General features: G+C 48.0%; 1 protein-coding gene across 4 annotated transcripts; it reads left to right on the forward strand.

The window, feature by feature from the left end:
• Window positions 1-367: 367 nt before the first annotated feature.
• PAPSS2 (3'-phosphoadenosine 5'-phosphosulfate synthase 2) lies at window positions 368-24565 on the forward strand. 4 transcript variants are annotated; one of them, XM_042817719.1, is made up of 14 exons: window positions 368-454; window positions 9677-9758; window positions 13069-13174; window positions 14329-14564; window positions 15427-15565; window positions 15823-15941; window positions 16058-16171; window positions 16621-16732; window positions 17498-17518; window positions 18757-18962; window positions 20637-20772; window positions 21666-21934; window positions 22254-22483; window positions 22741-24565. In XM_042817719.1, the coding sequence occupies exons 2-14, from the start codon at window positions 9708-9710 to the stop codon at window positions 22880-22882; spliced, it is 1881 nt and encodes a 626-aa protein (XP_042673653.1). In that variant the 5' UTR covers window positions 368-454; window positions 9677-9707; the 3' UTR covers window positions 22883-24565. The 4 variants fall into 4 exon arrangements, with proteins under 4 accessions (XP_042673653.1, XP_042673655.1, XP_042673656.1 ...); XM_042817721.1 differs by lacking the exon at window positions 17498-17518; XM_042817722.1 differs by lacking the exon at window positions 9677-9758 and having other exon boundaries at window positions 372-454.
• Window positions 24566-24811: the final 246 nt, after the last annotated feature.

The following is a 24811-nucleotide window of genomic DNA, read 5'->3' on the forward strand; positions in this document are numbered from 1 at the left end:
CGGTTCCGTGCCGCGGTTCCGTGCCGCGGTTCCGTGCCGCGGTTCCGCGCCTCGCTCTGACGGCCCACCCGCACCACCACAGCAGCGGTGCCGCTCGGTCCGACTGAAGCGCACGCTGCCGGCCGCTCCGCATCTTCGCAGCTCGGCGGGCCCGGGCCGTGCCCGGCTGGAAGCGGGCGGCCGCGAGGGAACGCCTCAGCGCCGGGCCCCGGAGCCGCTCCTCCTTCGTCCCTCGCCACGTCGGTGGCCGCGGCGGGAGGAGGAGACGGAGGAGGGCGCAGGTCGAGAGGGCCGGCCCGGGGCAGAGCTACGTGTCGCGGAGCCCTTATAGCCTGCTGTCGCCCGCTGGGCCCGGCCCTGCCGTGCCGTGCCCCGCCGTGCCGTGCCCCGCCGTGCCGTTCCCCGCCGTGCCCTGCGCCGCCCGGCCGGCACCATGTTGAGCAGCCAGCAGACGGTAGGGCCGCGCTTCGCCGCGGGGCCGCTCCCTCGGGGCTACCGGAGCCGCTGAGGCGACGGCCCCGGACGGCTTTCGGCGTCCCGCGGAGTCCGGGTTGCGGGGAGCGGGAGAGGGCTTCGTTTCGGGGGCGACGGCCTGGGGCGCGGCGTTCTCGTGGCCGGCCGGACACGGGCTCCGAGCGGCCCCTCCATTCGCCCCCGCCCCGGGCAGCGGGGCGACCTTTACCAGCCGGCCGCGGCCGATCTTTGCACCCTGCTGTCACAGGGATGCCGAGCGCCCGACGGCCGTGCGCGGGTTGCCCGGGGAGCGCAGAAAGGGGCTCGCCGATCGCAGGGCTTCGCGATGGGTCCCGCCAGCTATGCGGTGCCCGGCCGGGGGCGGCCTCGGCTGGCCGGCGTGGGACGGTGCGTGAGGCGCGCGGGCGGTGTTGGTCACACCGTGCCAAGCGGAGGGCTGCGCTTTATCTGAGATTTTGCTGAGAAAAGAGGCGAAGTGCGCGCCTGCGGCCGGGCGCCTGGCTGTCGTGGCTCGGGGCCGGAGCGCGGTGCTGAATCCGAGACTGGAAAAGGGAGCGTCACCCACCTGTCTGAGACCCTGCCGGCGTAGTGCTTCTTTTTCTTCTTCCTTAGCCTGCTTCTTTCCGTCCTCTCCTGTTAAAATCCCGGTTGCTACCACTTCTTCGTGGTGTGGGCGATGCGTTCATCTTCCTCCTGCGGGAGGTGAGGCTTTTCAGGTACTCTCCGGGGAGAGAATGGATTCTTCCAGCGTTATTCGCTGACCGCTGATATGTCAGAAATGGGTTTGGTAGGCGACACTGCTTGGCTGCCCGCTGTGAGAAGGTGCAGTGGTGCAGCTACGAGGTGAGCTGAGGTGATGCAACTGCTCTCCCCGTTTTGCACGCTGAGCGCCCGTAAGCCCCCTGCTTAAAACACGTATTCACCCTGTGTGCTGCGTGGAGTTTGAGGTTATTTTCACCTAGCAGCCATTTATTAATGTGAGCTCATGGTAAGATGCAAAGAAGAAAGCTTAGGATTTTTGATCTTTGCGTGTGTTACCTTTAAAAATCAGTAAGTCCCCTTGCCTCTGGATAAGACCCAGCACTCAATATGGGGATTCTTTTGCTGCTAACGTGGTGGCACTCCCTTTGCTTCTGCCTGTGATGCTGAGAGAGGCATGAAGTTCTCTCTGTGTCTGAGTTTACTTCAGTTCCAAGACTTCACTGACAGCAGGCAGTGCTTATTCCTGACCCCTCTCAGAGGTGACTTTTGGAGACAAAGAACGATCTTTAATGGCAACCTTAGCACTCCTTATATAAGCCTCCTGTGTGCCCCTATGGTGAAATCTTACTCTCGGGAGTAAGCGTACCTTAAAGTAATTGCAGTGAGTAACGTGGAGCGGTGGAACAGCCCTTGTTTATTGCACAGTGCAGCATTCATGGCTGAGTAGTTCTTTCAGTCCCGACGAAAGAGCAGCTTGTTCTCCCTACACCTGCGGCACTGCTGGTATTTCCTCTGCTTGGTTCCTCTCTGCACTGAACAGTGTTCTTACAGCAAGCAGAAGGACACAGGCAGTGCAGTGTGCCCCGAGAGACAGCCCCAGCCCAGAGGGGTTCCTTAGGGACCATCCCCTTGCCAGGGCAACCGGCTGCACAGCTCGTTCCTTCAACAAAACACGAGTGTGTGGAAGGTGCAGCTCAAATTCCTCGTGGAATCAAGGTGTTTGGTAAGCATGCAGGAGACCTGTCTGAACCCACATGGGAGCAACACACATGGGATGAGGCAGCACTGGGCAGAGGGCTGGGCAGGGTCCAGCTTTCTCCTCGGATATCCTTACAGATGCTATGGGCAGAATGAGGGCCCCTAGCGAAACCGCCTGCTTTGGGGTAAGTGCTGCAGCCTTGTTTGCAGGCTCTGTGAGGGTGCCTCCAGCAGCTGAGCGATGCGGCACACAGCATCCTCTGGCTTCGTGGAGGAACTCTTCCAGTGGCCCAGCAGATCCCAAAGCTGTAACTTCTGAAGGTTCAGTTTTGCTTGCACAGGGCTTACATGTACAAGTTACGGACCCTTATTGAAAGGTAAATTAACATGTAAAAAAGATTGTAAACTTTTCTTCAGTTTACTTCAAAAAAAAAAAAAAGAAAGAAAAACCTGTGAGATTAGATGAACAGTGCTGAGGAAATATGAAGAAAGCTTCATTTCTTTGCCTAAAAACTGTTGAAAAAAGTGCAACCACAGGGCAGAGTTCAGATGGACTGTGGTATCACAAGCTGTGCGATAATGTTTGTACAGCTTTATCATTCTGACTGTGAACCAATGTGAAATAAGCAAAAAGAGGTTGTAAAAGTTTGTTTGTCTGCTTATTTTTTACTCCTGTTTTAAATATAAAGAAATTGACTGAGTGATCTTCTGACATCTCTAACGGTGTTTATATTCAGAGCAGCTCTGCAGAGCTCGTTGAGCAGATGCTGAGGTTGGTGAAGTGGTACAGCTTGGCCTTGGTGCACCTGTCAGGACTGGGCTTACAGCTGCAGTGTGCTTTCTGAAACACACTTGTTGCACCGTGGTGGTAAACGGTGACCATTTCCTAATTGCTTAGGTTGTCTGATATTCCTTGTATTATTTTATGCCACTTTTTTGATTTCTTTTGCCTTTGAAGATCAAGGAGATGTCATGAGACTATCACAATACGCTCTTGTTTCTACTTTTATTGTTTCTTATGGCTCTCTCTCTGTTTCTTTTCTAAGTCCTTTGCTGTTAAATGCTCCCTTCTTGGTCTGTTTCTCTCGCCCTGCCGTTTCACTAACTCGTGCTGTTTTGCAGGGCTGCCAACATACCAGCAGCCAGTAGCTGTGAGCCACTCTCTGTCCTGTGAAAGCAGCACTGTTCATTTGGGGGAATTTCATTCAAGAAAGGACAGAAAAAGTTGCAGGCTCCCAGATATGAATGGCTCTTTCTTTCCATGGGAGGTTGAGTCACCCAGGGGATGGGGAACAAAGTGATCAGTGTGGTCCAGCCCAGGAGCTGTGTGCTGGGAAGGGCGGCTGTGCTTTTCTGCAGGGCAAGTGGTCCCTGCCTGAACGGCCCTACAAGCTTCGTCGTTTTCCTTCTCGTAGGGACAAGTGGCTCATTTGTTCTCCTGCTGCCTGACCCCTGATCAATAGCATCTGGCCTCATCTGTTCTTTGGGCAACACCAGTGAAGTCACAGAGAAGCTGCCGGCCAATTACAGCCTGTGCCAAAATCCATCACTCAGGCATAGGTTTTCAGCTGTATGCATCTTGGCCAGCTCCTGCAAGAGATTTCAGGCCACACAGGGAACAATTTTGAAGACCCCAAGCTATCCAGACATGTGCATTGCAGCTGCGAGTTAGATTTAGGTCACAAGGATTTTGTTTTTCCTCAGGATTTTCAGGAGAATATTGGCATACTTGCATTTTTTACTGGGCTGATGTTGATCCTGGAGGGTGTTTTTAAGTACTCTTTAAAAATGAAAAAACCTTTTCTATCTGAAATCAGGTATTTTAGATAAACTTGCAGCTGTACACGCCCATGAAAGATAAGGGGTTTTAGGGCCTGTGTTAATACTTGTCTAGTGATATCCTCTGCCTTGAACTTGTACTTTGATTGCAGTGCTTGTAGGCTTTTGTACTTAAAGGTCCTTTCAGAGAAATGTCGTGTGATTTGGGTTATTAGTTATTACTTTACTGTTACCATTAGTGTGGTGACTAACAATTAATCTCAGAGTAAGCTCTGAATCACAGCTGTGGGAAGTGAGAAGTAGCTCCTTAATGGCCTTGCAGCTTAGTCATTTTTAAGTGAAAATTTACTTGGAGTGTATCGTTAGCAAAAGGAGGGAGGCAAAAAGGAGGGCCAAAGGAACTCTGGATGTGTGTCGTGAAACAGGATGCTAGAAAGTTAGGGTTTGCCCATCTCTCGTTGCCAGTTGTGCAGCCTCCCATCCTCGTGGCACAGTCCAGTTTTGTTTGCTTATACCTTGGCAGAGCTACAGCTGTTGGTGTCAAGAGTTTTATCTGCTGAGCGAGTGCCAAAGCATATTGGCCTGTTTGGAGAGCAGAGCTTGAGAGGGAAGGCAGCATAAGCACTCTCTTTTTCTTAGTCTGGCTTTTCTTTAGACACAGTGCTTTGGAGTTTGTTGAGGTTATTTTGCCACCCGCTTGCTAGATTGCTCACCTATGGAAAATGACCATTTGAACTTGCATTTCCAAGACTTTCTGACTTAGAGGTCTTCACAGAATCTCTGGCAGAACAGTGTTTCCGTTTTTCAACTTTCCAATGTAGTGCAAAAACGTGTTTTGGGTGGGAGGTCATTTTTCAGTCCTACCCAGCCCTACTGGTGGGCAGATCATCTGTTTGTGAAGACCCAGGTGGTGGAAAGAGAGACAAACTTGATTTTAAGAGAGGTGAATGTGGCTTGGGGGGGTCAGTATTGCACCCGAGGGAATGGCGTGGAGCTGTCAGAGGAGGGGCAGCTGGGGGTGAGGGAATGGCTCTGCAGCAGAGGGTGGTGGACATGGAATGGGCTGTGCGGGGCAGTGGGCGCAGCCCTGAGTGCCAGAGTTCAGAGTGCACTGGGACACTGCTCTCAGACATAGGGTTTGGATTTGGAGTGGTTCTCTGTGGAGCCAGGGGTGCAACTCAGTGATCCTTGCAGATCCCTCCCAGCTCGGGGTGTTCTGTGATCACATGCTTCTGTAGCAGTTGTATGGACTGGGTATGCAGACAGGGCAGGAAGCCTTGATCCCAGAATCTCCAAACTGTAGAATACAGTTTTTGAGCCTGGCTCATGCAGCTGGTAGTGTAGGTGGCGTGGTAAACGGCGTCCCAGTGAACGCAAGCTGTCATCTGGCTGGCAGCAGTGCGGCGGGGATTTAGAGGTGCTGAGCAGGGGAAAGACTGGTTTGGACACATCTGCAGTCTCCAGCAGCAGCTGGGTGTGGGGCCCATGGGAGAGCTTACAGCTGAGATACATGTCCTGGTGTGTCATCACAGCTCCCCTCTGTGACCTGAGGTACCGGATGGTGCCTTGCAGCCTAACAGTGCTTTGTAGATCTCATAATCCTCGATTCTTTCCTTGAGTTTATTGAATGATTTTTTTTTCAAGCCAAGTGAACTCTTGGCCTGTCTGGATTAAGTTCCATTGAACCGTGTCCTGTGTTGCAGTTCTGTCTGAGTGTCCCTAATTATTTGCACTTTGCAAATGTTCAGTTTTGAAATAGAAAACGCCACTTTGAAGTCAAGGACGTGCAGCCTGGGTGACACCAGATTGAGGACTGGGCCCCAAATGAAGTGGGCAGAGGTGACACCGAGCCCCCAGCACCCCTGACTCATGTCTGGGAATAGAGCCTTTGTGGAGAAAATGATGAGCCTGATGTGTTTTGTGTCATTTTGCACGTCCGGGACTGGTGGCAGGTGCTGCTAAAGTGGTGGGAATGCTCAGACCTCTTTCAGATGCAGCCCTGTGCCATTGCTCTGGGGGCAAGTGGCCTTGGTCCCCAGGTTTTATCTTTTCAGCCCACTGCCTCGATATCCTGTAGAGAAATGGTGCAAGAGGGTTGGTTCCTTTATGACAATAAGTATTTTAAAGCTGGTGAAACTTGACCTGCCTGCAGATGTTCTGCAGCTCTCACTGCTTATGAAATAACTAAAGCTTCTCAAACGTCGCAGGGCTCCTTTCCTGCAGGAATACAGCTGCTGTATGTGGCGGCATGGCTGAATTCTGATGGGCTCAGTTCAGCCTGTGCTGGTTGGTGCTGGAGGAGATCCTGCTTTCCTCAAGAAAGGTGGTGTTTTTGTCTTACCTGTGTGCTCTTGGCCTCCGGGTTAAAACCCCATTGCAAACTCAGTGAGTAGGGGCACAGAGCTGCAGTTTTGTTTCAGAGCAGTGCCACCAGTTCAGCCTTTAAAGAATGATGTGTCAGACTTGTCTCTTGAGCTCTTGAAAGACATGAGCTTGATGAAGGGGCACATTGCTCTGCCTAGTGCAAGCTGGTCACAAGCCTCAGCTCTGAGCAGCAGAGCCATATTTTTGATCTTGCAACTTGTAGCCCAGTAGAGCTCAAGGGATGGTTGCCCGATGCTGCATTGTGGGTTATTCTTTGCTTGTAGGAATTATCATTATTTGATGTGGGAATTCTGACTGTCACCTACCCTGCGACTGCACAATTCCTTTCTTTGCAGTTTTCTCTACAATTAAATGGACATGTTCACTTCATACCTGCGGGTGTCCAGCCCCAAAACAACAGTGTGAGCATGACTTATGTTCCCTTGTTTTGCAAGAGGACCGTGTTTTGTATTGGCTGTGGTCCCATGGGTCTGTCAGATGCCTCAGCATCATCCAGGGCAGCCTCATAGCACACTTAAGCATCAAAGGAAAGCAGGTCTCCTTCTGCCATGTAAAATGTAGTATTTGCAACATACACATGAACCAAACTGCTGAAATGGGTTCATTTAGTGGAGGTAGTTTAGCAGAACACATGTATAAAAAATAGGGAATTCATGGAAGGGTTTCCTGTTCAACGTGTTATTTTTGCCAGCAGATGTCAGGCTGCTCTGGCTGTGAAATACTTGCTCGCCATGCAGATTTCCCTTGTAATTTTTGGAAAGAAGTTGGGAATAATTTTTATTTTCTAACATCAGTCCTGGCCTTCCAAATTGAACGTGGAAGTGTGTGAGCACAGAGTGACTCACTAGTTTTAGTGAGTCAAGGAAATTAGATTAGTGACATCATCTGTCCAGAGATATTAGAGACCAAAAATCTGATCTGGGTGGCTTCGGAGAGATAGCTTTAATGCTCAACCCCTGCTTTGAAGTCATATCGTCATGAAATCAGAGCATGATTGTGAGGTGACAGGCATTTGAGCTTGTGTATTGTGCCAGATTTTTTGCAAGGTTGTATAACACCTGATTGTGTCCACTTCAAATGCGCAGACATACTAGAAGAGTGTTACAGCAGCATTCAAAATTTGGATATTGCTAAGAGCTCAGAAATTCCTATGTGTAAAAGTCCTGTGTGGAAAGAGTACTTTGCCTAGCCTCACCTTGAAAACTGTGTTTGTTAGCAAAGTTTGGCATTGCAAAGTGTCTGTCTGCAAGCTGAAAGCCTGCTTGTTCCAGGTAACTGGAAGCTCTCTGCTGAGCCCCTGGCAGTCTCTGTGCTACGTTCCTGGCAGGGACAAGGTGCTGTCTCAGTGGTGCCAGGACAAGCAAGCAGCAGCAGGAGAGCTTGCCAAGGACCACGAGTGGACTGCTTGGGTCTGTGGGAGTGCTGAAGATCCTGGTCTGGTGGTTGGCAACCCTGCTCTTGGCCAGCGGGGTTGAAACAAGATAATCTTTGAGTCCTTTTCAACCCAGGCCATTCTGTGATTCTGTGAAGGAGGAGGGAAACCCAGTTCAGCAGCCTGCCTGGTGTGAGCTAACGCTGGCACCCCCGGCAGGACATCTAGTTACCCAGTGCTGTGTTCCTCAATTAAATCTTATTATTTTGTAATATCTTTGTCACTGCCTGAAGCTAGTGCTCCATCCTCCAAGTCCAGCTGTGGCAGTGGGATCCTGGGACCTGTAGCAGGCAGAAATTTCCAAGGTAATGCTGGCTCTTTGGGGGCTTTTCCTGGGAAAGAATAGAGCTAGTTTTGAAACACTTATCGTCATAAGTGTTTTCAGCAAGTTACACTGATATTTGGGAAAAGTCAGTAGGTTTTGGGTTGTGGGAATTAAATTAGGACTTCAGAAACTCCAAAATTTCTCCATCTTCCTTGATTCTGATTGTAAAGGTGAGCCACTGACAAGCAAACCAGCCCCCTCTTCATGTTCTTCCTCCTTTTGCATATGATAGGTTTTCTTTTCTGTGAAAAGAAATGCGAAATGCAAGTGACTGTCATACAGAAGGATTTCCCCCTGTGATGGACTCCTGATGTCAATGCACCCATTCTCAAGGGCAGCCGTGGGAATTGCCCTGGGAGAAGAAATTTTCTACTTAAGAAACCCAGAAACACAATTTGTATGCATCAAGTTCAGCTAACAAGTTGAAATCATTTTTTTATTAAGATGGCAGGATGTAGGAGAGGGTTTTAAAAGTAAGATCTGTCTCTGTAGGCTTAAGAGTGTTTGATTTCAGATGGTGTCCCATGCAGCTGATGGACTGGGGTTGGTGTGAGTCCCACTGTTTCAGACGTGGGGATATCTTGCCTCTTTAGCAGCAAAGCTGCTCATAACATAGGAGCAAAATAGGAGGGATCTGGTACCAGCAGGTAGGAGGGGTCTGGAGTTAGAGTCACAGCCTGGCTTGGGATGGAAGGGACCTCGAAGCCCACCCAATTCCAACCCCTGCCGTGAGCAGGAATGCCACCCACATCTGAAATTGCTCTGGGTTGCTTTCCCAAGCTCCAGAAGATGCTAGTGCGAACAAAAAAACCTGCTCCAAGATGTGCGTGGTGCGGATTTGCAGCAGCATCTGCTTTAAAGATAATAAGCTCGTGATGTCAGCCAGGTAGGAACGTGTTAGCACAGACATTATCGTAGTCCCTGTCGTGCTGGGTAGATCAACGCCTTGCAGAACCACATTGCAAGGAAATCAGCGTGCTGCCAGAGTTCCTGCTGACACAGGCAGCAAAGGGGTGTAGAAAGGATATTTTGAGTGTGTGGGTTTCATTTCTCTATGCTGAAATACCTGCCTCTTCTGTTGTCGCTTGCAGATAAATTGCAAAACTGCTGTTCCGTATGCTGGAGCATGGAGGGCTGTGCAGTTACTGCTCAGGCATTGTGCTGCACTGAGCGGCTCCTCTGCAGGGCTGAGCCATGGTGTGCTAGCACAGGGGTGCTCACACCACGGTGCCAGACTTCTGCGAGGAGTAAAGCTCAGCACCATTGCCTTTGAAGTTCTTTGTTTAATAAGTTGTTTTCTAAGATGCTGCTCCTGGTACAGACCTTCTGGCTCATGCCCTACCTGCAGCTGCCTGATAATCCCTCACGGAATTCAGTAACTGTGTTACCTTGCACTGTAGAGAAGACAGCTTATCAGAAAGAAGGCAAACCCTCAACAGCAAAGCTGCACTGGAAAACAGCATGGTATACTAGCATGAAGAGTGCCCAGTGCCAACTGCTGTGAGCAGAGATGGGATGTGCTCAGGTCTTATGCCAAGGACTTCCTTAAGCTTCATAAAAATGCAGAAAATTAGTTTATTTTGTATTTATTTATCCCACAGCAAGGAAAGAGTGACTGAGTACAGCATCTAGATGAACAAATGGGCTGGAAGCTCTCAGGACAGACAGATGGAGTTCTTTCAGGTAAAAGAACCAAGGAACTAGGCTTTTCTGGCAAACTCCACCCTAAAAGCAGAGTTGTATAAGCTTCTAAAAACACTAAAAGCGGACCGGAACAGTACTCCATCTCTATCTCCTTGAAAAAATCAGCCAGATACGTGTCTTTTGGGGCTGATAGAGCACTTGCCTGTTGCCAGCCCCCAGGCATTGTTCCAGCAAAGCTGGCAGGACTTACAGGTTGATTGATATGAAAGCGGGTCGGCATCCTTCTCATGATTGCAGAGTCAAGGTCCTGAGGACGGTTGGTGGCTCCCATCACGATGACCTGCATACACAAAACAACAATGTAGCCTGATACCCAATTTTAAAAACATTTCCATACCGCAATTTCAGAACAAAAAATGTGACTCTTCCACTCTTTATCAAGAACATCAACATTTAAATAAACTACATGAGGCTTCTTGGTACTGATTTTTAGGTCAGTCTGACACCCCTTGATCCCGAATTGAAAGTTCAGACACCGAGCAGTAACTCAGAGCTTTCGACTATAGGCAATGGCCTGGAAGGGACTTGAAAGAAGATACGTTGATCAAGTATGAAAAATCTTTTCATTCTTTTGCAGTGTTTAAAAAAAAAAAAAAAAAAAAAAAAAAAAAAAGAGACAATTAGTTCTCTAGGAAAGACTAAATGGGCAGTTTTTACAAAGCGCTAAAGTGTTGTTTCCTTTTTACATTTAGAAAGCATTAAAAATCAAGCAGAACCCATATGCCTTCAGTATACCTGTGGTATACTTATAGCACACTGAAGGAGCAGTGCAGTAGATGTGTATAAGCCAAGTTCCACACAAGGAGAGCATTACCTCATTTGACTGGATTTCAGCTGTTAGCTTAAGGACAAATTTACTTCCCATTGACATCAATCTTGTATTCTCATTTGTTATTTTAAGTTATGTACATCGTAAACACCCAGTCACAACAGTGAAAGATGTCCAGAAAGTAAATTTCCTATCAATAGAGCTTCCTGACACCCTCCTGCTCCTTTGTCTGGGGTCACTGTTCCGCAACGAGCCCTGGCACCTCCTGCTTGCATCCTCTGCATCGGAGCCACCCTGCCACCTAGAGGCTTAAGTATGCGGTGGCAAACTGCTTCACAGAAAAAGCCCAAGGCTCACTTTTAGCTGGGGCTCAGGCAGTCTCAATCACAGGTCTGTCTAGAAAGGGTTGTGCATGTAAATTCCATGGTCTTGCTTGTGTGCCCAATGCTTGCTGATGCAAGAGGCATCGCTGCATCTCTGCTGTGCTTCCCGAGGGTCTGTCAGGGCCCAGCATTACACTCGAGGTGGTTTTCCCTCTGCATCAGGGCTAGGAGCTTTCCCAGAACTGGCTTTGTCAAACACAGGCCCCTCCAAGAATGAATGCAGCAGCCAGGGCTTACAGCTTTGAGCAGTGCAGCCCCGTTTCCCAGGCACTGAGCCTTCAGTCCCTGCCAGACTCATGATGACAGCAGGTTCAAGCCAAAGCTGAAGATACTTTTCAGATGCAATCAGCGAAGGAACAAGTAATGCTCACTATGGTGATTTTACAATTTCCTCCTAACACTGGCAATTTTTTGTACAGTAATAAAAGCCAAATTTCATCCTTGTTCAAAGGAAATTTGTTTGACGAAAATCAGACAAGCAACCCAAACCTTCCAAGTAAACACGGGTATGGAACAAAGGAGCCCCATGAGCTGGCTGTCAGAAAAGCCACACATCAGAACCACGACTCAGGAATGTCAAAGGGAGGAGCCTGAAGTACTGTACCAAAAGAAAACACTCCCGAGAAACCTGAATCAATCCCAGTGTCACCAATCGTTTGCACTGCATTTTTATCCCTACGGCTCTCTGCCATGCAAAGGCATAGCAAGTAAGGGACAACAATAACTTGCTCAGGCTCAGCATGCTGAGCTTGAGATGGGTAAGGCCACATATTGTCTTACTACACAGAACAACCTCACTTGCTACAGGAAGTTGCCACTAGATTGGAAAGCAGGTAACTAACATTCATGTACTACACAGAACGTGTGCGTGCAAGATCTTAGCTTACACTTAGGTGTTTGTACCACTAGTGATAAGCAAACACTCTGCTTAAAGCCTCTGCAATACCTACATTCATCATCTTTGGACCTGTTTTAAAACTGCAAAATTTGCCTTTGTGTTTTGTGAGCAGGGGTTATCTTGCTGGCTGTTACCTTTTACGTGTGCTCATTTAGTCCTGCTTCAGGAGTCCAGACTGCTGGGGACAAGCATAAATTAAACCATAATGGTGATGTCTCAGCTTGCAAGCTCCAAATGTCCAAAAAGACAGTCCCCCTGCAAAACAAACTAAAAACTAGCACACACAGAAAAAAACCCACAGAACAATCCTGCCTGGTTTGGGGAATGGAGGCTTTGAAGAATTGGCAGTGTGCTGCAATGCCTATGGAAGGTCTGTGTATTGGTCCTGTGTGCCCACTAGCAATTGCAAGTGGAAAATTTCACCTCTGGTTTGCAAGCATAAAAAGAGGCCGATTCTGATGGTTTTAGCTGAAGTGGAATATAAATTGGGTGTGAAGTTCTGAGTCTTGCTGATGATACCTCTGTGATCTCAGCTGAGATGCTGGCCTCAGAGAGAGAGAAGAGGGAAGAAGGATGTTACTTCTATTATGGAATGGTTTTCACTTAGATTTTTAAGCAGACAGAGCCCTCTGTTGCCTGCAGAACATCAAGTCTCAAGTGAGTCCTTCTGCCTTTGATAAACTGGGCTAAAATGGTAATGACTCAGAAAGCAGAGGAAAAAAAAGGCTATTCTGCAAACACTTTTAAAAGTGAACTTCTTTGTCTCCTTTTTTTTTTTTTGATCTTGTCAAAAAACCCATCTCTGACACGTAAAACACGCTTACTTGCCTGCTGTGACTTCAGATGGAGAAATATTTACCTAGCATGACACAAACTGTGGGAAAGCCCAGCCCAGCCTTCCCCCCGCCCTGCACCAGAGATTTGAGAGGGATGAACCTGCATCAAGCAGAATGTGGCTTGGGGAGAAAATATTTCTGTGTTTGCTCCTGCTGGGACTTTTCCTTTCCTATAACTGACACCAAAGGCAAATAGTTTTCTCACTGTTTTGCCAGTTTTCTTCCCATTTTATCATGCTGGTTGTAGCATTTTCCTGTGCAACAGTGTTCTCAGCATTTGCTGCAGTGGCTTTTGCTGATGTTCAATGAATGTACGTGTCTCTTCTGTCCTGGCTGAGATTTTCTGGTGTGTGGAGTGCAGCAGGGTAACAAAAGCATTTTGTTTCACTCTGTTTTTCTTTAGAGATCAACCAATGTGGTTTACCAAGCCCATCACGTCAGCAGGAGTAAACGAGGACAAGTTGTTGGTACCAGGGGCGGATTCCGTGGCTGCACGGTTTGGCTAACAGGTATTTTCATCCACATCGCTGTACGCATGAGAGCTGTGTGGACAGATGAGGAGAATGGCTTGGAGGTGATGATCTGGGGTCTGCAGGCAACACCAGAACTCCTTGTGAGCTGGTGCGAATTTGCAAAGTGATTTTGTACAGAAGCGCGGTGCTGGCAAAGTAAAATGATCTTCCTGCAGTGGTTGCCCCTAAATAAGGCTTTTATAAATTTTGCAGCTGTTGTTGGGGCTTCCATTTGCTGGCTCCCTTGACTGAACACATGGAAAGCCCTGCACATTGCTCTTGGTGTTGCAAGCTGAGGAATCCTTGGCTCAAACTCACCTGGTCCCTGGCAGCAAAACGCGCTCAAGATCATCCAGAGCAGCATTCAGAGATTTTCATTCTGGGTCGGTGGAAAGTTCATGGGGGCACCTAGGTTTCCTGTGTTTCAGAAACCTTGTGAGCGGCAGAACAAGTTGGTCTTGTTGTCTGAAAAGGAAATACAGACAGTGAATCGTGCTAAAAGTGATTTCTTGCACCTTCTGATGTGTTGCCTTTGTCTTTTGTTTTGAAAAACAAATTCAAGATCTGGGGCCCAGGGAGCATTTATTTTTCTCTGCTGACATTTGCACAACTTTCTTTTTTGACACTTGTCCAGGTGTTTCTTTGCTTGTTAAGTATTGCTATTCTCTGACTGACAGAAGATGTTGCAAGACATGAATGGAAGAGTTTGTAAAGCCATTCTGATTCAACACATCATTGTGTGCTGAACGCTGGAATAAAGCACATCTCTGTTTTCTTCTCTTTCATCTTGGGAAGAAGGCCCGCATCTGATCTGTTTTAACCCATTTCTGAAGCCAAAACATCCTATCCAAGGCAATTCCCTTCTTTCTAGTATCAATTAAGGACCCTGTATGTGAAAAATGTGAACTTCTTTGACTGATGATTATTCTTTGAAGTATACAGCGGTCTCCTAACTTCCTATACATTGACTTTTAAGAGACCACGTGGGAGGACACTACGTGGACTGCATAGATTGAATGCACAAGTGGACAGAGCTGGGTTGGGATGCATCTGCCTCCCTTAGGATCGATGACTTTCTGCTGGTGACCCCCTGCCATCCCATTCCTGAGCCTCACTTTCAAACCGGAACCTCACTTTGCTGTCTCCAACAGGTCTTTCTGGAGCTGGTAAGACAACCATTGGCTTTGCTCTGGAAGAGTACTTGGTCTCTCATGGCATCCCCTGCTATTCCCTGGATGGTGATAACGTTCGGCACGGCTTGAACAAAAACCTGGGCTTCTCAGCCGGGGACCGCGAGGAGAATATTCGCCGCATCGCAGAGGTGGCCAGGCTGTTTGCTGACGCTGGGCTTGTCTGCATAACTAGCTTCATTTCTCCTTTTTCAAAGGTAAACTGTCTGCATCGTATTCTGCTCTTTCCTGAGCTGGTTTGATCTCATGAACACTCCTGGGAAAGATTAGTTCATGTAGAGGACCTTCTGTATGTGCCTCCAGATCTTCTCTCTTCTGTGCAATGCCACAGGTTTACAAAATTAAACACCATCAGTAGAGTTTTCTGGAGTGCCATTTCACAGAATCACAGAATGGCCAGGGTTGGAAGGGATCTCAAGGATCACAAATCTCCAATCCCCCGCCACATGCAGGGCCCTCAACCTCCCCATTTAATACCAGCCCAGGCTGCCCAGGGCCCCATCCAACCTGGCCTTGAACACCTCCAGGGGTGGACAGGGCATCCACAGCCTCTCTGGGCAGCTGTTCTAGCACGTCACCACTCTCATAAGACAATGTTTTTGCTTTCAGTTCTGCTCAGAATTGGTTAAAGGCTCAGTGACATTTGAAATCTCATTGTGTAGCCTCCTACTATTAACTTTGTAAGAGGATAAGCATAAAGTCAATAGCCTGTCATAGTGCTATCAGTATTCTATATGAATAAGTTATTGTATTTTTGTGCTTCCTGAGAATACCAAATGTCTGACAGTATCAAGCCAACACAAACAGTTGCTTTTTTAACACAGAGCAGATAATTATTCCCATCCCAATTTTGGCTGTCCTACTTAATGAAGTGGTCTTCCAAACTAGCTTCAAAGAAAAGAGGGTAACGGGAATAAAAGCCATTATTAAAATTGGTTTAAATTTAATAAATCTATACCAGAAAGTAATTTACCTCTGTCCAATTTCAGGAAACATCAGAGAGTAGGAGGGTGCTTATTGCAATGCACACGTATCATTTTCCTACCTTTCTTCTCACAGGATCGTCAAAATGCACGGAAAATTCATGAGGCTGCTGGGTTGCCTTTCTTTGAAATCTTTGTTGATGCTCCTCTAAATATTTGTGAAAGCAGAGATGTGAAGGGTTTGTACAAAAAGGCAAGAGCTGGAGAGATCAAAGGTATGGAAGAATGAGGTCTTAATTTGCCTTTTGCTTTCCAAAGCTTCAGATAGCTGATCTTTGCAGCTCTGCACGTAGAAAATCTCAAGGTGTGTTAATAAAGGCTCTTTGTGGCACAAAGGGTATCCTGTTTCCCTAATCTTACTGTCACAAGTGTATGAGTATGGCTGAATGCTCGTTGGTTGTTTCTGTAGTGTGGACTCTGGGGGGTGGAGTATTACGTTAAATGTGTTTGGTTTATGTTTAATTGTCAATAGGATTCACAGGGATTGACTCAGACTACGAGAAGCCCGAATATCCTGAACTGGTGCTGAAGACAAACATTGCGTCAGTGTCTGAATGCATCCAGCAGGTTGTGGAGCTCCTGCAAACACAAGTAGGTCACTTATTTTTACTACCACCACCACTGTCAGCTTGTAAATCTGACTTCATATTCTGGGTTCTTAGTGTGCATTTAGAACCAGCATTACCATTGCTCTCTCTCTCTTTCAGAACATTGTGCCCTGTGCATCAATTAAGGATGTTTTTGAGCTGTTTGTACCCAAAAATAAACTTGATGCTGCCCGAGCTGAAGCAAATGCACTGCCATCCGTGGAGATCACAAAGGTATCGTCTCGCCTGAATGCTGCGCTGTAACTCATCCTCGTGCTGTTTGAAGGGCAGAAGCTTTGTTCAGTGCCTTGTCCATAGAATCGTGGAATGGTTAGGGTTGGAAAGGACCTTAAATGTCATCTAGGTCCAACTGCTGCCATGAGCAAGGACACCTCCCACTGGATCAGGCTGCTCAGGGCCCCTTCCAGCATGGCCTTGAGCACCTCTGTGAATAAGGTATCCACAGCTTCTCTGCGCATCACCACCTGTCCCAGTGTCTCACCACTGTCTGAATACAGAATTTCCTCCTAACATCTGATCTAAACCATCACACCGACACTCAGCACCACTTTTTCCCCTGTAGGAACATCCTTTATTTAATGCAGTGAGACTGCTTTCGCAGCAGAAGGGAGGGTAAAGCAGCATGACTTGGTGACAGAGAGCCATCTGGGTTTGTTTTGTAGCTGGATCTGCAGTGGGTGCAAGTGCTGAGCGAAGGCTGGGCCACGCCACTGAAGGGCTTCATGCGCGAGGCAGAGTACCTGCAGGTCATCCATTTCGGCACGCTGCTGAACGGTATGGGCTGCCTTCGTGCTCACTCTGTGTGTATGTAACATACGTATGTGTGACTCACACCGTGCTCAGTTCTCCTGGGGTAGAGCAAGATGAAAACCTCAAACCAGGGAAGGCTGTCAGGCTGAATTTCAAGCGGGAGCAGGGGGCAGCTGCTCCTTGGAAACAAGGAGAGAGTCTGATTTTGCTTTTCTATTTCTTTTTGTCATATTTCTCCTTACCCTAAAAAAAAAAAAAAAAAAACCTTACCCTAAAATAAATCAGATTTAGCTGTTAATTAGCTTTAATTAGCCGGGGGCTGTTTTGTCTCTGGAAGAGGCAAATATATTCAGACAGTGCAAGCCAATTCCTGAGCCTGGTGTGGTAGATTTTTGTGTCCCAGGTCTCAGACACAGATGCAATTGCCATGCACACATTGGGTTTTAGACCTAGCAGAGGTCTCCAGCCTCAGGGGTTCAGGATCTCGGTGCAGGATGCCCTGCGGGGAGTCTTGCCCTCCTCCTCGAGGACCCTGATACTGCCATAGCCATGCAGGGCAGCAGCTTGGTGCTGGGTTAAGCAAAGGCACTGCTTAGCTCAGGACAGTCCGCACTTGACAGAGCAGGATCTGCAGGTGGGCAGCTGGAGCATGTCACGTGTTTTCGTAGCTTTTTTCACACTTTGAGGAGTAAATCTACACTGAAGTTTTTGTTGAGTTGCTTTGATTCTGCAGACTGTAACAGGTGCCTGTGAGTGTTAATTACCTTAATTATGTTTGTGTTCTCCCAGGAAAGAATTTCTCTGTAACTGGTATGTATGTAACTATCCTTAGGTTATATGGAAATCACTACAATTAGAGTTTCTGCTATTATTTTTTACTATTTAAATTATTAAGACTGGACACAAGCACATCTTGTTTATGATTCAGCTGTTTATCCTGCATCCTACTGACCAGTCCTCACAAAAATCCTAGTCATTTTGTAATTATTCACCTCCACTGGAGTGATTTTTATTAGCATCTTGCATTTGGAAGTGGAGCATAGAGATCCTCAGCTTCAGCATCCTGTGTGGGTTTCATAATCCAGCTTTTTCCACGCTGACTTTATTGACTGATCACTGGTTAGTTACACATAAAACAGATATAATGATTATATTTAATCAATATTTAAATATTAACATGTTTAAAAGATTATTCAAATAACTTCATATATTTAATTGGTTGATTGGTCCATATGTGACAGTAGTTACGGGTACCCAATTACTCATCAGGGTGCTTGAAAATTGCTGCCTGTCAAATGAATAATGTCTGGTCATGAATTGAAGCAAATGGAAGCATTTAAAAAAAGATTAAACAAAATAGTCAAAATCTTCCAGTCTCAGGTGTCCAACATGATTTCTGTCAGATCCAAAGTGAATCAGTGATTTATGATCTGTTTGTTCTTGTTCATGAATAGCAACCCATGGAAAAACTTACAATCTCAGTGTGCTAATGCTGGCACGCCCAAGTAGAAGAGTTCTGAGTGGAGGTTGTTGTCCTGGAAGAGGATACCTGGGCTGTAGCCAGGGCCGCGGTCACCAAGGACATTGAAACTCTGCAGAGACATTAGAACAACTAACTGGAAAAGAACAAATCTTTCTGGGAGAGAAAAAGAACAGTGAGATACTCCAGGTGTCCTTAGGACACCTCTGACAGTGAGATAAGGAGCTTTCTTTGCCCACTAATGTTAGCATTTGTTTACAGCACAAAACAAAATTTGGGCAGTGAATAAATTCATGTCACTGATGGCGAGTCACTGAGATATATGTAGAAAAACTCAGCCTTCCTCTTCAACAAGAGAATTTATGCCTCGAATCATAGAATCAGAAGGTTGGAAAGGACCTAAAAGATCATCTAGTCCAACCATTACCATTGCTACCACAAGCCACTAAACTATGAGTGTCTCAGTGCACTCCAGCCTCTCCCACCAACCCTCTGCAGTCCATCCCAGTGCCAAAGAATGCCGCTTTAGGTTTTTGGAGGACACTGACATCCACCCTTCTCTTTGCAGATGGTGTCGTCAACCTGAGCATCCCCATCGTGCTGCCAGTGTCAGCACAGGACAAGCAGCGGCTGGAGGGCTGCGGGGCGCTGGCGCTCAGCTACGCGGGGCGCAGGGTGGCCATCCTCAGGGACCCTGAGTATTTCGAGCACAGGAAGGAGGAGCGCTGCGCCCGCGTCTGGGGCACCACCTGTGCCAAACACCCACACGTCAAGGTGGGTCAGCGCCATCGCTCCTGCTGATGGAAACCCAGGCAGGGTCAGAGCTATGCACAAGAGAGCCAAACCTTTCCAGGGTTTCCACATTGTTAGCTCTCCAGGAGGAGAGCTCCTCTTGGAGGAGTGTTACGTCTCAAGCATGCAGGAAGACTGAATTTTTAGGCTTACATGCTGCTTAACAAGAGCATCAGTGAGGTAATAAGCAATTCAGAGGGAGTGCAATCATGCTGCTAAGGAGTTGCTATTTTCATTTCCTCACCTTTACCAGTATACCAACATCCGAATGTTTTTAGCAAAGCCAGCAGCTCAAAGACTTCCTGAACCTGGGTGTGTAACAATTTCCTAGAATCATAGAATCAGGGAAGAGGAAGGTGGGAAAAGACCACTAAGATCATTTAGTCCACCAACAGCCCATCACCACCACCCACACCACATTTGTGCAGTCAACAAATATACAATTAGCAGAGTGGTGTCTACAGGTCTTATAACTAAAAGGATTATCAAGGGGGGAAAAGGATAATTGAAAATAAATGAAAATGCTCACCTGTGTCCTAGGCTCACAAAAAAACTCCGAAGGGAGCAATCTCCAGAAGGGTCCTTCCTCAGTGGCAGTCAGCCCTTAAATGGGGCCTAGGAGAGGTGCAGCCAGGCTCCAACCCTTCTGGTCACACAGCTGAATTGCTTTCACCTGTGCTCCATGGCTGACTCAGTGCTTGCCTCAGGGGGTCAATGAGAGGTTCAGGCCGTGATTCAAAGTTCCCATACACCACTAAACAAGCCATGTCACTCAGTATGGCATCTACTTTTGCCTTGAGAGCCTCCAGAGATGGATGCTGTCAAACGCTCACACTGCAGACCCCTGGCTGTGCTCCTTTTAGCTACAGGCTGCTCCTCAATTTGCCTGTCTGTACTGGCAGTCAGCAAAGGAGTTGTTCCTTATAGTTCATGAGTTCATCTTTCCCACTGTCATGTAGCAAGGGACTGTTCTGGGTTATGCCGTGTGACCTGAACTTCAAAGGCCAAAGCAATGCTAATTCTTTTCCTCTAACTTAAAATACCTCCATTAATTATTTAGCAGCAGTTGCTCTCTTGAAACAGGCATCTTTTTATCTTAGTTGTGAAAGTTTAATTATGCCATTGATGATGAGAAGAACAGCTTTGACAGTACATTAAGGCAAATTTGAGGATTTCACACAAAGCCTTGTGCAATCCTAAGTGGGTCAGTGCAGGGTAATGAGGTCAGGAGCTTCATTATTGCAGCTGAGGGAGATTTCCTTAAGATCGTGGGGCTGCACACTCCCAAAGCAGTGCCCCAGATGGGAAATAGCATTTCCAGTGCTGGATAGAATGGAGGGTGGATGATACAGTGGTGTCACCATTACCAGAGTGCTGCTCGCAGAGGGAAGGCTTTGCAGGAGCAAAAGTTGAGGTGGAAGAAGGGCTGTGCCGTAACTTCTTGGCCCTGGGCTGCAGAGGTGAGCACAGCGCACAGCTGGGTGTGGTGGTGCAGTCACTGGTGCCTTGCTAATTTTCGTGGTAGTTTTGACCTACAGTACACAGAGAAAGGAGGATCGCTCCACAGGCAAAACCGTGCCTAACGAGTTTCAGAGGAGACTGGGAAATGAGAGGGGGCTTTTTGCCATCCTGAGAATACGCATGTAATATTCACAGATGGTGATGGAGAGTGGAGACTGGCTGGTGGGGGGAGACCTCGTTGTGCTGGAAAAGATCTGTTGGAATGATGGCCTGGACCAATACCGCCTGACACCGTTGGAACTCAAGCAGAAGTTCAGGGAAATGAATGCTGGTGAGTGCCTTGGGTTAGCACCAGTGACAGCATTGCCTTGCCCCCCCAGTAGAGCACAGATGTTTTGTGGCCTGTAGCTGTGTCATTTCAGACTGGAATATTTCAGGGAAGTGTTTCTAAGGGGGTTCAGCCTAAGGGGGCAGGCTGAGAGGTAGGAAGTATTGTACAGCCTAAGGATCTATCGCTTCCTTGTGAATTCCTGTTTCTGAGCACCAGAGGTGTCTGTGTGAACAGCCCTGGCTAAAGAGTGCTTCTGCAAAGTGCAGTTGTACATGGAGCAGCCAAATCTGGGAGCTCCATTCTGTAGCTCTGGCATTGTAATTAGAGCCATAAATCTTCTGTCATGTCTGACAGCTCAGGCTCTTTCTCATCTATGCCACCCCAGAAATGGCCTTTGTAGTGTTCCTGCAGGATCAACACATTAGGGCTAATTAGGTTTCATGTGCTGAATATGATGTTAACTCTTTCTACCCTCTCTTGCCACAGCAGTGGCATCCGAGCAGCAGATGCTAGCCCCCTAGATGCTTATTTCAGAGGGGAAGAGAGTATTGGCCTTTGTGAAGGTGACATTGTGAGGTTATGGAGGTGGCAGATTTCTTAAAGAGCCAGGAAACTCCTCAGGGATGTGGATTTCTATCCAGTGCTAACCAGAAACAAGGCAGAATTGCTGATCGGACTAAAATCGGCCCCAAAGGAAGGATGTGCAATGAAAATAAATTGACAGAGCAATCCAGAGGTGCTGTACATGTGTATTTAAGGTCTGTTTCATGTGAAGATAGGACAGCAGATCTGTGCCTGTCTCCTGATGGTGTCATATTGTACAGAGCATTTAAACAAGGCAAGCAGAGGGAAGCTCAGCACAGGCCCACGACCCTCTCACTTTTCTGTTTCAGATGCTGTCTTTGCATTCCAGCTGCGCAACCCCGTGCACAACGGGCATGCCCTGCTCATGCAGGACACGCGGCGCCAGCTCCTGCAGAGGGGCTACAAAAACCCTGTGCTTCTCCTGCACCCCCTGGGTGGGTGGACCAAGGATGACGATGTTCCGCTGGATTGGCGGATGAAGCAGCATGCTGCGGTGCTTGAGGAGCACGTCCTGGATCCCAAATCCACTGTTGTTGCCATCTTCCCCTCTCCCATGCTCTATGCCGGCCCCACAGAGGTAAGGTAGATGCTGGATGCTTGTTGATAGGCCCTGTCTTTGTGCATTCAAATAGCAAATGGCTTCCTCTGTTCACTGTCGCACTGGAACAAAATTGTTTCCAGTCCTGGCATTTCCCACTGACATACGTGTCCGCAGAAAAGCTGAGATGTTGCCCCAGGTCCACGCAGTGAGAGATAAATCTGTGTGTGCTGACTTGAGAAGTGGTGTGGCTGCTCACATCTCCACCGTCCTTCCCTGCTGTATGCGAGGTCTGGCTGGCCAGGAGCTCCTTGCAGTCAGGGCTGCTGGGCTCAGCATCCCCATCTCTCCTTCCCAGGTGCAGTGGCACTGCCGGGCTCGCATGATTGCTGGCACCAATTTCTACATTGTGGGGCGCGATCCTGCAGGCATGCCTCACCCCGAGACCAAGAAGGACCTGTATGAGCCCACGCAGGGAGGGAAGGTGCTCAGCATGGCGCCGGGCCTGACGTCGGTGGAGATCATCCCGTTCCGTGTAGCGGCTTACAACAAAGTGAAGCGAGCTATGGATTTTTATGAACCAGAAAGGTAACGTGAGCACCGCAGTCTTCTTTTCTTTAACCTACGTAGCTGCTGGGGAGGCATTTCACCACAACTGCAGCTTGTTTGGAGAAAGCGTCTCCCTCAGAAGACGGTGCTGCTGCTGATAGGAACCTCAGCATGGGATGTTGCTGGTAGGGAGGTGGCACCAGGGGCTTGCAGCTGCATTCCTGGTAGGGCTGAACAACTGCACTGGGACAGCTTGGACCACTTGGCTGACCTCACCCTTCTCTGTTTTGCTTTAGGCACAATGACTTTGACTTCATCTCAGGAACACGCATGAGAAAGCTCGCTCGCGAAGGGGAAAACCCACCGGATGGCTTCATGGCCCCCAAAGCTTGGAAAGTGCTAACTGAGTACTACCAATCGCTGGAAAAAAAGAATTAACACTACTTCTCCTCCTAGGAATACTTGTATTAAGAGTGAGCAATGATTGATTCCCTATGATAGAGATCAGCTACATGGCATTTTCACTATTCTGACTGGTGGGACTTTTCCTGTCTGGATCAGAGTAGTTTTTAATAATCAGAAATACTTTGAACCAAGTCCTCCTCCCCTCAGAGCTGGAGGAGGAGGACAGCCAGCCCTTTGCTTTCAGCCTGGTGCAGCTCCAGGGTGCCTGGTGCAGTGTTGAATGGGGCCAGCTGGCACATTTGGTGCTGCCTGGGCAAATCTGTGCACCTGCATGGAATAGAAGCAATGAAATGTCCTTCCTTTACCCCTTGCCCAGCGCTGCCCCAAAAGAGGGACCAAGGAGTGGTTGCTGCTGGCCCTCAGTGCTTGGATCCAGTTGCTGCTCTCGAGGTTGCGCCTTAGACATTTGCTAACAGTGAGACTTTTTAGTGCCTTTTTATGAACAGCCTCATTGCCGAGTCAGTGCCTCACTGGTCTTTTCTTCCTCCTGCTTGCCCCCTCTGGTAAAAAAAAAAAAAAACTGGCTGTGATCCTGGTGCTCTAAGCTCGCTTCCCATGGGGATGCTGGGATTCCCTGTGCTCATGGCCCAGTGGGCACCATGGCGGCCGTGTGGAGCATCACGCAGCCTGGGAGATCGCTGAGAAGATGCTGATCATACAGGACAGTGCGAAGGGCTGAACTGGGGCTGCCTTTGCCTGATGGAGAGCTCTTGCAGCACTATTCTGGTTTTCCCCACCACGGACTTTGCCATCACACCTCATGCCTTCCCTCTGACTTGTGCTGCCATGGTGTTGGGAAGAGTGAACAGCTCCTTCCCTGACAGCTGCACTCGGAGGGGAGGTTTTAGGGGACAGCAGAGGGAAGGCAGCCATGCACGCATTACCACCAGCTTTTGTGGCCTTTGCACTCATCCTCTTCAGTCAGTTCCCCAGGGCTGCTCAGCGCAGGTTTCACAGGAACTGTTCTGCACGTGCCGCCTTTTAATTACAGATGGGTCCAGGCTCAGCAAGAACAACCCTGGTTCTGCTGGGGAGTGCACATCAAGCAACGCCGCAAGCTCAGAGCTGTTCTGCTGTGGCCATGGTGCAGTACCAAGATTACACATGCAATTGAGAATATTTTTGTACAAAGCGTCTTATTTTTCATTTGTCACCTGATGTTGGTTTGCTTTTTGTAATCTTTTTATATATTCAAAGAGAAGAACAAAAAGCCGTGTTATACCTCAACATTGTGCTGCAACCACCCCGGCAGTAGCCGAGAGCATACCAGCACCAGAGCCTTCCACATGCAGGCCCTCTGGCAGGGACCTGCAAGATAAAAGCAAGACACCAATTTTTAATTGCAATATTGGCTATTTTGAAGCAGCACTTAGCTGTTGCCTCTCATCCCAAAAGAATAAAGCAGTGCAAGACAATGTACTTAATCCAGATGGTCACAGCAAAACGCAATTGTTGAATTGTTCTTTTAAAATAGCATAGTATACAGATTACCTCTGATTAAAATAATGTGGACTAGTTTTTTTGTGTGTATTTATTAAAGACATGAGACTGGAATTTGTACCTCAACTGATGCATCTCCTGATTTAATATATTCTGACCCTGATACTCTGAGACACTCACTTTTAATACAAATAAATATTTATACATGTAAACTAATGCTGACATTGTGATTGTTGCCTTATTTCGAGTCAGGCGAGGCGCATTCAGCAGCACTGAGCACTGTGCTGCCTGCCGCTCCCAGATCCCAAGCATCCCTCAAGATGAGTTTCCCACACACCAGCGGAGGTCTCCCATGTCCAAACCTCGCTCAAATAAGGCTGTAAAGAAGCAGCACTTGCAGAATTCAGAGACACACTCATAAACATTATGTTCTTGCATAAATCCTGCAGTATCCCTGGGAAG

This window comes from Centrocercus urophasianus, unplaced genomic scaffold, assembly GCF_019232065.1.
Source record: "Centrocercus urophasianus isolate 14NV4802_14NV808 unplaced genomic scaffold, USGS_Curo_1.0 seq_17, whole genome shotgun sequence".
NCBI classification, from domain to species: Eukaryota; Metazoa; Chordata; class Aves; order Galliformes; family Phasianidae; genus Centrocercus; species Centrocercus urophasianus.